The 13,260-nt window shown below is 35.2% G+C and overlaps 1 protein-coding gene across 1 annotated transcript; it reads right to left on the minus strand.

Moving 5' to 3' along the window:
• Positions 1-2,032: 2,032 nt before the first annotated feature.
• LOC104100832 (glyceraldehyde-3-phosphate dehydrogenase, cytosolic) lies at positions 2,033-4,996 on the minus strand. The gene is made up of 10 exons (XM_009608174.4): positions 4,841-4,996; positions 4,655-4,755; positions 4,430-4,545; positions 4,239-4,338; positions 3,586-3,793; positions 3,400-3,497; positions 2,743-2,885; positions 2,575-2,658; positions 2,402-2,491; positions 2,033-2,320 (listed from the first exon to the last, which is right to left on the minus strand). The coding sequence occupies exons 1-10, from the start codon at positions 4,875-4,877 to the stop codon at positions 2,275-2,277; spliced, it is 1,023 nt and encodes a 340-aa protein (XP_009606469.1). The 5' UTR covers positions 4,878-4,996; the 3' UTR covers positions 2,033-2,274.
• Positions 4,997-13,260: the final 8,264 nt, after the last annotated feature.

The following is a 13,260-nucleotide window of genomic DNA, read 5'->3' on the forward strand; positions in this document are numbered from 1 at the left end:
AAAAAGGAGAATGAATAAAGAAGAGAGAGAAATAGACAAAGAAAGAAAATGAAGGAGAAGAAGACAAAAAAAGAAGATGTGAGTAATTTTACAGGTGAGTGGGTTCTAGAAGATAAAAAATTATTCTTGAGAAATGAGATGAAAGAGATAAAGTTAGGTTGGAAAACGTGTATAATAAATAATAAAGTTTTTAGGAGTATTAGATGCTGTGTGGATATGAAAATATGAGAAATTTTAGTTCAGACGATAATAGTTGTGCTAATGGCTATGATTTGATATTAAATTTATTTCACTGGATATTTCGGATAAAGTGCAAAATTTTGGGCTATTAAATTTTTTAGGCAGCCATGCAGTGTTATTTTCTCAATTAGTTTGAAGTGGTTGCCAATCTTTTGATATTGATTTTTAGGCCATGTAGCTGAGTTTCTTCTGTTGTGTGTTGTTTATCTCTCTTTTTCTTTTATTTTCTTTTTAAAAATTATTTCAATCTTTTTTCAGTCAAAGCTCAATTGAAAGAATCAGATGTGTATCAAACCAAATAAACGAGACTAAATGTATTTATTTGGTCACAAAGAATGGTTGAGGTACAAAAGTTTCAACCTTAAAGATCCTATGTTTCAAATTCCTGTGTTTTAAAAACAATTTGCACCCTAAACTTACTTCCTTGCAAAAACATAAGAAAGAATATTTATTTTTGTTACCTATGATGGCAAAATTTAAGACATGTGGTGTATATTGAAGAAGAGATTATCACACGAAAACCACTCAACCATCCTTTGGATGTATCTGTTAGGAATACACCAGAATGCACTTCAAAATATCATATCTGGAAAACAATTTTGAGGAAAAAGGAAGTGAAGGGTGATGTGAAAGCAACGGTGGGATGCCCCCGAGACCTTTGACTTATTCTTCAACAAGAGAACGGTTGAGTTCCCTGATTCAGATTTTTAGTCAAACACTTGAAGGAAAAATGTCTACTCTATATTTCTTATCTCTAATTTCATTCTTCTATATTATTTTATTTTGCTCTTATTATAGTATTATTTCTTAACATGATATAATGTTGTGTTTTTGAGAAATAGTTGGTGTTTTATGTGAAAGCAACAGTGGAATTTAAATAATAACAAAATTAATTAATCAATAAATATATTTTTATCGAATTGCTCATAGAACTAAAAATGAGGATGTTGGGTATAATATAAATACTAAATAAGTTAGAAATAAATTTTATTTTCAATTTTAATCTTGAATCATTTAAAAGACTTAGAACAATTCAAAGTGTTTCTCCCTAGATTAATTATCCCCAAATTGTTAATCCCAAAATTAATTATCCAGAAATAGCTAACCCAAAATTCAAAAATAATCCTACATCTAATCTCAGAATTAATATCCCAGTGCTTCCCTTTCAGTTTTGCACATACTTGACTATGGAAAATAACGAGTTAGATGAGTGAAAGCTAAAATAAAATAACTGTGTGCTTACTTTTGGTGTTTCTGAAGTGGAGAAGAAAATCTTATGTCATGTAGTAAAAAACATAGCTCCAGACTGAAAGTGCTAATTTTATTAAGCTTAACTCTGAAAGAGAAATGCTGAGAAATATACTAGTACTCTTTAATACTTTCGACAGAGCTTGTCAATTGCTCCCTCCGGTCCACAATAAGTAACCAATACACCCATTAAAAAAAATACTAAATTCTAGATAAAAATAATTAATATAACTAAACTATCCTTAATTAAATATTAAAATATTAAAGCATAATTAATATGAGACTCATAAGGATAACTTTGAAAAAATAAATTAAATTTTTTTCTTAATTATATAAATAAACACTTATTTTGGACCAAAATAAAAAAGACAAATTAGTCAATTAATGAGGACATTCACCTCTTTAATACTTTTGACAGAGCTTGCCAATTAGAAACTTTAATGCATTCGATGCATTATCAAATGTAATCTTCAATAGGAATAGCACAAACATAGGTAGTGTAATCTTCAATCATTTAAAGCCAAACCAAGACATAAACCAAGGATAACAAAAACGAGGAAACAAAAACTTGTATTGGGAAAAAGTAAAGTTTCATTTCTTCAATCATGACAAGTCAAACGAAAAAAGCCCAACATTCCTCAAAGATAACACAGTTCCTCTCTGGTTATTCCATTACAATTAAACAAGACCACCAAACAAGAAGACCACTCCCAGCCATAGAAAACTAATACCCCTATGATTCATCAATCAAAAACTAAAGAGGCCATTTTACCCAGCATCAAATCCTTAAGCAACAGAAGCCATATGGCAGATCAAATCAATCACACGAGAGCTGCAGAGTCAAGAAACAAATTGTGTTATAAAAGAATGGTGTAAAGATGAGCAAAAAGAAGACCAAGGCAAAGAACATTACCTGTAACCCCATTCATTGTCATACCACGACACGAGTTTCACAAAGTTCTTGCTCAAGGCAATTCCAGCCTTGGCGTCGAAAATGCTTGACCTGCAATTCAATAATTTCACATTAAACAAATGCACTTCAAGAATTAAGGTACCTCTTTTGAGTAAATTGAATCAAGTATATACCTGCTGTCACCAACAAAGTCCGTGGAAACCACATCATCTTCGGTGAATCCCAAGATACCCTTCAACTTACCCTCTGATTCCTCCCTATGAATCCAAGATCATGGAACAAGTTAGTGTGGTTGCACAAGGGACCAATAAGACAACACAAGTGATCAAACAGAAACTTACTTGATTGCGGCTTTGATGTCATCATAAGAAGCCTCTTTCTCTAGTCTTACAGTAAGGTCCACAACAGAAACATCAACAGTTGGAACTCTGAAGGCCATTCCAGTCAATTTTCCATTAAGGGCTGGGAGCACTTTTCCAACAGCCTACATTACGATGAATGCAACTTGATCAAACTAAAAATCTATCAGGTATTACCAGGTGCAATAACCCTAAGTATAACGAAAATAACCAAGACAATAATTGAACCTTCTCATGAATAGCTTGCTCACTTAGTTAAAGTTCCATGTTATGCTTGATAGATTGGATTTGCTTTGGAGTACTTAACAGACTAGACTCTAGAGATGAATATTTTCAAATAAAACTAGGATTTAAGAAGTCCATATAAAATGCGTCTGTCATTGCTGAAAGATTGATTTGGAGTGCTTAACAGACTAGACTCGAGATGAATATTTTCAGATAAAACTAGGATTTAAGAAGTCCATATAAAATGCGTCTCTGTCATTGCTGAAAGATTGATTTGCCTACTGAGGATCATTTATTAACATTCTTATCTTTTCTTTTTTGAATAGTTTATATGGTATTCTATAGCATAGATGGAACAAACATGGAACAGAGAGCAACTATAAGCAAAGACACCAAAAATACAATAATAATTACCTTGGCAGCACCAGTGCTGCTAGGAATGATGTTGAATGAAGCAGCTCTTCCACCTCTCCAGTCCTTCATGGATGGACCATCAACAGTCTTCTGGGTGGCTGAGTGACAAGACCATTGCATCGCATCAGAACTATATATAAAGTTCATCACAAATCCACAATTTAAAGTAACTAGGAATATACTAACCAGTAAGGGAGTGGACAGTAGTCATGAGACCCTCCACAATTCCAAACCTATCATTGATGACCTTAGCCAAAGGTGCAAGGCAGTTGGTAGTGCAACTAGCATTGGAGACAATGTCATACTCTGGCTTGTATTCCTTCTCGTTGACACCCACAACAAACATGGGGGCATCCTTGCTAGGAGCAGAGATCACAACCTTCTTGGCACCACCCTGTGCAAACACAAATACCCCAATGTCAATTATTATTTGGTTAAATGTATACATAGATATTAAGTTATACATCAGGGTTATTGTTAAATTATTTACACAAACAATCAAGTCAGTTATAGGGTAAGAGCAGATAAATCTCTATAATAAGCACTGACTGGTAATTTAATAAAATCTAACTTGTTGTGACAGTTTAATGTATGTAACTAAGATCCCAATTTTATAATAGTATATGCAGGAATTTGCTTTGTTTTCTCCGCAAAACTAGATCCAGCACAAGCAACAAGATCTAATAACTTTCACATATATATTTAATGAAATGAAATTAAGTATACTAGTGGCTTTAGCTGCGAATTAATGAATGATAGATCAAATCAAAACAGCAGAAATGCAATTGGAAAAAATCAATCAAACCAAAATAGACGTAGAAAAAGCAGATAAATCAAACCTTCAAGTGAGCAGCAGCCTTGTCCTTGTCAGTGAAAACACCAGTGGATTCCACAACGAAATCAGCACCAGCTTCAGCCCATGGAATTTCTTCAGGGTTCCTTTAACAATTACATAAAAATACCAGATATTAGTCAATTTCTTCAGCACCATTAACTAAAACTAAACAAAAGCATAAATCAAGATCAGTACCTGATTCCAAAGACTCTGACGGACTTCTCACCAAAAAGAAGGGTCTTTTCATCCTTGACTTTAAGCTCATGGTGTTTCCATTGTCCATGAACTGAATCATACTTAAACATGTATGTCTGCACCAATCACAGAGATCCATGTCAGGATCCTCCCAGATCTATGCATACAAGTAGATGTACTACAAAAATCAGGTAAACACTAAAGAGATCTAACAACAAACTTTACCATGTAATCAGTAGAGATAAATGGGTCGTTCACTGCAACTAGTTCAACATCATCTCTCTGCAGAGCAACTCTTGCCACCAAACGACCAATCCTTCCAAATCCTGTTTCAAATTAAACCATAAAATTAAAATCAACATCGCAAAAAACATGGGCAGATCCATACGGAAGAATCAAAAGGGTGTTTACCATTGATTCCGATCTTGATCTTCTTGTCAGATGCCATGGCTTAGACAAAAAAAAGGGGGGGTTTAAAGAAATGTAGGAGAGAAAATTGCTTAGTTAAAAGAAAGAATAGTAGTGAATGTAGCAAAAAGTGTAGGGTTGTAGTCTGAAATATAAAGGGGTGCGAGGAGGAGAGGCACGTGAGGGGTGTCACGTGACTACTGCTTTGTCTTGGTGAAAAAGAAAGAAGAAGCCGAGTCAGCAAGCATGGTTTGAACCGTCGGAAACTTCTAGAATGAGTTGTAGTTTTCAAACCTCGAACAGCCGGTTGATTTGGAATTTCTGGAAATCTATGGTAATTTTCTTGAGAGCCCACGGTAATTATTATTGTCTCACAGATTTACTGTCCAAAATGGAAGAAAGAAAACAATATTTTACACCATTTATTTTTATTTTATTAAAAATGTCAATTCGAGTATAGTGTTTGGTTTTACATAAAATTTACCTATTGAAGAACTGATGTAAGAATAGTAGGAATTGTTAAGAAATAAGAGCAAAATAGAACAATATAGTAATGGAGACAAGATATATAGGAGGAGAATGTAGAAATTAGCTTATAATGTTTCTTGTGTGTACTTCTATGGACAAAGAATATTCTATTTATAGTATACAAGATAACACCTAAAGTTTATCAGATACATCTTAAGAATTAATAGGTACATCTATGTAAGTAGTACATTGAATAATATGTATGGATGGATTAAATGAACATCCATATACATTCACTTTATTTCATAACACTCCCCATTGGATGTTCATTTGAAAGATAATGTGTCTCGTTAAAACCTTACTAGGAAAACCCAGTGGGAAAAAGCCTAGTGAAGAAAAAAGAGTACACATATCTTGTAATACGCATTGAGTGTTGCCTCATTAAAAACCTTACCAGGAAAACCCAATTGGGACAAAACCTTGGTTAAGGGAAAAAGAGTACAGCGCGTATTATACTCCCCCTGATGAAAGCTTTATTTGATATCTCGGAGACGACGCATTCCAATCTTATGTCTCAGCTTCTCAAATGTTGATGTTGGCAATGCCTTAGTGAATAAATCTGTTAGATTGTCACTTGAACGGATTTGTTGAACATCTATCTCACCATTTTGCTGAAGATCGTATGGAAAAAGAATTTTGGTGAAATGTGCTTTGTTCTGTCTCCTTTGATATATCCTCCTTTAAGTTGAGCTATGCAAGCAGCATTGTCTTCATACAATATCGTTGGAAACTTCATTTTTAAAGAAAGACCACACAATTGTTAAATATGTTGAGTCACTGATCTCACCCATACACATTCTCGACTAGCTTCATGAATAGCTGTTATCTCTGCATGATTGGAAGATGTAGCAGCTAAAGTTTATTTTGTTGAACACCATGAAATAGCTGTACCTCCACAAGTAAATAGATAGCTTGTTTGAGATCGGGCTTTATGTGGGTCAGACAAATAACCTGCATCTGCATAACTAATAAACTGTGAATCGGATTCATAAGAATAAAATAATCTCATATCAATAGTCCCTCGGAGGTATCTAAAAATATGCTTAACACCATTGCAGTGTCTTGTTGTTGGAAAGGAATTAAATCTTGCTAATAAACTTACTGGAAAAGTTATATCTGTTCGAGTATTATTTGCAAGATACATTAGTGCCCCAATTGCACTAAGATATGGAGTTTCATTACCAAGAAGCTCTCCATCATTTTTATGAGGTCGAAATGGATCTTTATTTATATCAAGTGATCTCACAACCATCGGGGTACTCAATGGATGTGCTTTATCCATATAAAAACGCTTTAGGATTTTTTTCGGTATAAGTTGATTGGTGGACAAAAATTCCATCTTTCATATGCTTAATTTGTAGACCAAGACAAAATTTTATCTTTCCAAGATCTTTCATTTCAACCTCTTTCTTCAAACAGTCTACTGCTTTTGGAAGTTCCCCAGGAGTTCCAATGATATTTAAATCATCAACATACACACCGATTATAACAAATTCAGATCCAGACCTTCTTATAAACATACGAGGACAAATTGGATCATTCTTATACCCTTCTTTCAGCAAATACTCACTCAGGCGATTATACCACATTCGCCCTGATTGTTTCAATCCATATAAGGATTTTTGAAGATTTATTGAACAAGTTTTCCGAAAACTTTATTAGTTTCAGGAACTTTGAGCCCTTCAGTGATTTTCATATAAATTTTGTTGTCTAATGTGCCATACAAATAGGCTGTGACAACATCCATTAGGCGCATATCAAGTTTTTCATGGGCTGCCAAATTTATAAGATACCTGAAAGTGATTGCATCCACCACAGGAGAATATGTCTCCATATAATTAATGTCAGATCTTTGCGAAAATCCTTGTGCCACAAGTCGTGCTTTATATCTAACGACTTTATTTTTATCATTTCGCTTTCGCACAAAAACCCATTTGTATCCCACTGACTTTATTCCTTCAGGTGTTCGGACTATACGTCCGAATACTTCACGTTTTTCAAGTGACGCTAATTCTGCCTGGATAGCGTCTTTCTATTTTTGCCAATCATTTCTCTGTCTACATTCATCGACAGATCTTGGTTCAAGATCCTCATCTTGTTGCATTATTTCAACAGCAACATTATAAGCAAAAATGTTGTCGACAATAATATTATTTCGGTTCCACCTTTTTGCCGTAAAGATATAACTTATTGAGATCTCTTCATTCTTATTATTTTCACTTACCTGGACCTCCTCTGAGGTCTTATCATTTGTTATATCACAAGGCTCTTTTTGAGCAATTACATCCATATTATTATCTCCTAGATCATTTGCTCATTTTCGCTTTCGAGAATTTTTATCTTTGGAACCAATTGGTCTACCACAGTTCAAGTGTGGCTTAAACTCTTTTGCATTTATAGATTATCCAACCGGGACATCAATTCGAATAGGAGCATTACCATCTGGAATATGTGACTTAGTCACCCTTGGTAGGTTAGTGAATGTATCAGGTAGTTGATTTGTAATATTTTGCAAATAAATTATTTTTTGAACCTCGTGTTCATATTGATTTGTTCGAGGATCTAAATGAGATAGTGATAATGCATTCCAATCTATCTCATTTTGCAGCTGCTTATTTTCTCTCCCTAATATTGGGTATACTGATTCATCAAAATGACAATTAGCAAATTTTGCCGTAAATAAATCTCCAGTTATAGGTTCCAAATATTTTATAATAGAAGGAGATTCATACCCAATATATATCCCCAATCTTCTTTGGGGTCCCATCTTTGTACGTTGTGGTGGAGCAATTGGAACATATACTGCACATCCAAATATTCTAAGATGGAAAATATTTGGCTCCTGACCAAAAACCAATTGTATTGGGGAGACTTTATAATAACTTGTGAGTCTGATCCGCACAAGAGCTGCTGCATGCAAAATAGCATGGCCCTATGCCGAAATGGAAAGTTTTGTTCTCATAAGCATTGGTCTAGCAATTAATTGGAAGCGCTTGATCAATGATTCCGCTAGACCATTTTGAGTATGAACATGAGCAACTGGATGCTCAATTGTTATCCCAGTTGATATGCAATAATCATTAAAGGCCTGGGACGTAAATTCACCAGCATTATCAAGACGAAGTGTCTTAATTGCATAATCTGAAAACTGTGCTCTTAATCTTATTAATTGAGCTAGTAACCTCGTAAAGGCCAAATTGCTAGTTGATAACAAGCACACATGTGACCATCTTGTAGATGCATCTATCAAAACCATATAATATTTTAATGGTCTATATGGAGGGTGTATGGGCCCACATATATCACCCCATATAAGTTCCAAAAATGTAGGAGATTCAACTCCAACTTTAATTACTGATGGTCTAATAATCAGTTTTTCCTTGAGAACATGCAACACAAGAGAATTCTTTAGTTTGAAAAATCTTCTAGTTCTTCAATGAATGACCATGTGAATTCTCAATTATTTTGAGCATCATATTATAACCGAGATGGACCAACCGGTCATGCCAAATAATAAAATCATTAGTAAACTCCTTGTCTACCATGGCATGTGATTCAACTACACTAATATTAGTGTAGTATAATTCAGAGAAAAATGCGGGAAGCTTTTCAAGCACGTACTTTTTTTCCGCTTTTATTGTAGTAATATAAAGGTATTCAACCTTTCCTTCATTGGTGGTCTCAACATGATAGCCATTTTGGCGAATATCTTTGAAACTCAATAAATTTCTTTGAGACTTACTATAATATAATGTATCATTAACAACCAATATAGTTTCTCCTGGTAGTAATACAGTTGCTCTCCCAGAGCCCTCAATTAATTTTGTAGTACTAGATATTGTTATGATATTGGCTTCTTTCATAATTGAATAAGAGATATATCTCTTATCTTTTAATATGGTGTGTGTCGTAGCACTATCCATAAGACATATTTCTTCTTTATTATTCATACGGCCAACTGAAGACTGAGAAGTATTCATATTCTTCAAGAAAAAAAATACATCATAAGTAATATTGAAAAATTTAAGAACAAAAGAAACTACATTTATGAAATTAAATACTGACAACATAAAAAGTTTTATTCAAAATATGAACTTCATAAAAATAAATACATTTATTCTTATAATTTTTTCCAATATTAAGTCTTCAGTTATGATGCTCAAAGAAGTCTCCAGCTTCTAAATGAGTAATATCTGCAAGGCCTTCAAAAATATCATCTTTATAGGCAAGGTTTGCTTCAACTTTATCATGATTATTCATAGGGCCGGCCTCAACATCATTTTAAAAAGTCAAGTGAGTCTCAACTTTATTTTATTTCCCTTTTATAGATGCTTGATAAAGTTTGACAAAATATTCAGGTGTACGACATATTCATGCCCAATGATTTCTCATACCACATCGGTGGCAAACATTACCTTTGTCTTTTGAAGGATTATTCTGAGAACCCTTATTGTTCTCTTGTTTATAACGACCACCACCATGATGATTATTATTTTGCCCCTTGCCACGCCCACGTATATCTATACGACAACAATAATTATTTTGTCTTTTTTCAGACTTTGGATCTATCGTTCCCAGATTCGCTTATGGAAATGGAGCTGATCCAGTGGGGCAGGTTTCATGATTTTTTATTAAAAGGGCATTATGCTGTTTACCTACCAAAAGGCATGAAATTAATTCAGAATATTTCTTAAAGCCCTTTTCACGGTATTGCTGCTGTAACACTATATTTGAGGCATGAAAAGTGGAAAGAGTCTTTTCGAGCATTCCCTCATCATTCATAGGTTCCCCACATAATTTTAGTTAGAAAATTATTCTATATACATCAAAATTATATTCACTTATGGTCTTATAATCTTTTAGCCTTAAGTGCATCCACTCACGATGAGCTCTTGGCAATACCGTAGCTTTTAGGTGGTCATATCGTTCCTTCAAACTAGTCCATAATTAAAATGGATCTTTCAAGATTAAATATTCACTTTTTAACCCTTCATCGAGATGATGGCGAAGGAAAATCATGGCTTTCGCCTTATCCTGACTTAATGCTTCATTTCCTTCTTTAATACTGTCACCAAGACCTTTAGCGTCAAGGTGAATTTCAGCATCAAGTACCCATGGCAAATAGTTATTCCCAGAGATGTCAAGTGCCATAAATTCAAGCTTTGACAAATTCGACATAGTGAAAACTATCATAGAAATAAGTAAATTAGAATGACAAGAATTATTATCAATTCAGTGCAGTACATAATCGTTTATTAATATTCTATATATAAAATTATCAAACAAATAATTATGTGCAGTGCGATGATAAATTAGTGGATGTGGGCCTAATTAGTCTAATTATTGTAATTTAATTTTAATACTTATTTATTTATGTGTAGGATTAAACTTCTTCGTAGTTTATATAATGAAATAAAAATTTAACCGAAACTTATTATTTTCATACCAATGCAATTATTATAATCACATTCAAAATAAGTTATGCATATGGTAATTAAATTGCAGGTTAAAGAAGATCCTAATAGAAACGTTATAAACATAGGAATGTATACCTGAATCGGAAAAGAAACTGACTATCTCTTTTAGAAAGAAGATAAAATTCGGATGAAGCAGATAACATCAGTTGGTTAGAACCTCGTACTGATAACGTGTTAAGAAATGAGAGCAAAATAGGACAATATAGTAATAGAGATAAGATATATAAGAGGAGAATGTAGAAATTATCTTATAGTGTGTTTCTTGTGTGTACTTCCATAGACAAAGAATGTCCTATTTATAGTATACAAGATAACACCTAAAGTTTATTAGATACATCTTAAGAATTAATAGGTACATCTATCTAAGTAGTACATTGAATAATATGTATAGATGGATTAAATGAACATCCATATACATTCACTTTATTTCATAACAAGAATAATACTTTTAATTATTAAATGTAGTTAAAATATAGCATCAAAGAGTTTGGTTGTGGTCAATGAAGTGTAAAAATGAAAATCATGAGAGTTCAGACTTTAATTACGGCAGAAATAGAAGAGGAGGAGAAGAGGGCGAATAGGGAGCATTATAAGTTTCCTAAGAAAGAGGCTAAGATAGCAGTTACAACGGCCAAGAGTGCAGCTTTTAGTCGTCTGCATAAGGAACTCGAGGGCCGAGGTGGGGATAAGAGGTTATTCAGGTTAGCCAAGGCGCGATAAAGAAAGGCGTGTGACTTGGACTAAGTGAAGAGCATCAATCATCAAGAAGGTAGAGTTTTGTTGGATGAGGGGCTTATCCGTCGGAGATGGCAGACCTACTTCCATAGTCTCTTGAATAAGGAAGGGGACAAGAACATTGTACTAGGTGATTGTAACTCTCCGGGAGTTGTTGTGACTTTGGGTATTGTAGGCAGATTAGAGTTAATGAAGTTGAGGGTGCTATGAGTAAGATGAGAAGGGGCAAAGCGATCGGGCCGGATGAAATTCCGGTGGAGTTTTGAAAGAGTGTGGGTAAGGTGGGCTTGGAGTGTCATTTTTAGAACGAAGAAGATGCCCGAAGAGTGGAGGTGGAGCACGATGGTTCCTGTATACAAGAACAAGGGTGATATCCAAAATTGTAATAATTATCGGGGTATCAAGCTGCTTAGCCATACTATGAAAGTCTAGGAGAGAGTGGTAGAGCTAAGGGCGAGAAGGAGTATGACTATTTCCGAGAACCAATTTGGGTTTATGCCGGGGCGTTCGACTACAAAAACCATCCACCTTGTTATGAGATTGATGGAGCAGTATAGGGAGAGAAAGAAAGACTTGCATATGGTGTTCATCGACTTAGAAAAGGCTTATGATAAAGTTCTGAGGGAGGTTTTGTGGAGATATTTGAAGGTTAGATGTGTACATGTTACCTATGTTAGGTTGATTAAGGACATGTATGATGGATTAAAGACTCAAGTGAGGATTTGGGGGGGGGGGGGGGGAGGACCATTTTCCGGTTATGATGGAGTTACATTAGGGGTCAGCACTCAGCCCGTTTTTGTTTGCTCTGGTGATGGACGTACTGACGCGCCACATCTAAGGGGAGGTGTCGTGGTGCATACTATTTACAGATGATATTGTATTGATTGACAAGATGTGAGACGGTATGAACACGCAATTAGAGGTATGGAGGAAGACCCTAGAATCTAAAGGTTTCAAGTTGAGCAGGACCAAGACAGAATACTTGGAGTGTAAGTTCAGTGGCAAGACTCTAGGAGGGGAAGGAGAGGTGAGGCTGGACTCTCAGGTCATCCTTAGGAGAGGGAGTTTTCAGTACCTCGGGTCTATTATTCAGGGGGATGGGGAGATTGATGAAGATGCCGCACATCGTATTGGGGCGGGATGGATGAAATGGAGACTCGCTTTCGGTGTTTTGTGTGACAAGAAGGTGCCACCAAAACTTAAGGGTAAGTTCTACATAGTGGTGGTCAGACCAACGATTTTGTATGGGCTGAGTGTTGGCCAATCAAGATTGCTCATGTTCAGAAGATGAAGGTAGCAGAGATGAGGATGTTGAGATAGATGTGCGGGCACACCAAGTTAGATAGGATCAGAAATGAGATTATTCACGATAAGGTGAGTGTGGCCTCTATTAAGGACAAGATGCGGGAAGAGCGGCTTAGGTGGTTTGGTCATGTGAGGAGAAGGAGGATCACAGACGCCCCGGTGAGGAGGTGTGAGAGGTTGACATTGCAGGGCCTATGGAGAGGTAGCAGGTAGGCCAAAGAAGAGGCGGGGAGAGGTGATTAGGTAAGACATGGCGCAACTTCAGCTGACCGAGGACATGACCCTTGATAGGAAAGATTGGAGGTCGAAAATTAGGGTAGTAGAGTAGGTAGTATAGAGTGTTCATAACATTAGTATTGGTACGCAATCTAGTTTTCT

Source organism: Nicotiana tomentosiformis, chromosome 12, assembly GCF_000390325.3.
Source record: "Nicotiana tomentosiformis chromosome 12, ASM39032v3, whole genome shotgun sequence".
Taxonomy (NCBI): Eukaryota; Viridiplantae; Streptophyta; class Magnoliopsida; order Solanales; family Solanaceae; genus Nicotiana; species Nicotiana tomentosiformis.

Excerpts from the sequence above, each read along its gene's own strand:
- LOC104100832 (XM_009608174.4), bottom strand. The coding sequence starts at position 4,877 with ATGGCATCTGACAAGAAGATCAAGATCGGAATCAATG. Across the intron at positions 2,886-3,399 it reads GCAGCACTGGTGCTGCCAAG|GCTGTTGGAAAAGTGCTCCC; the intron begins GTAATTATTATT and ends ATCGTAATGTAG. Across the intron at positions 2,659-2,742 it reads GACATCAAAGCCGCAATCAA|GGAGGAATCAGAGGGTAAGT; the intron begins GTAAGTTTCTGT and ends TTGGATTCATAG.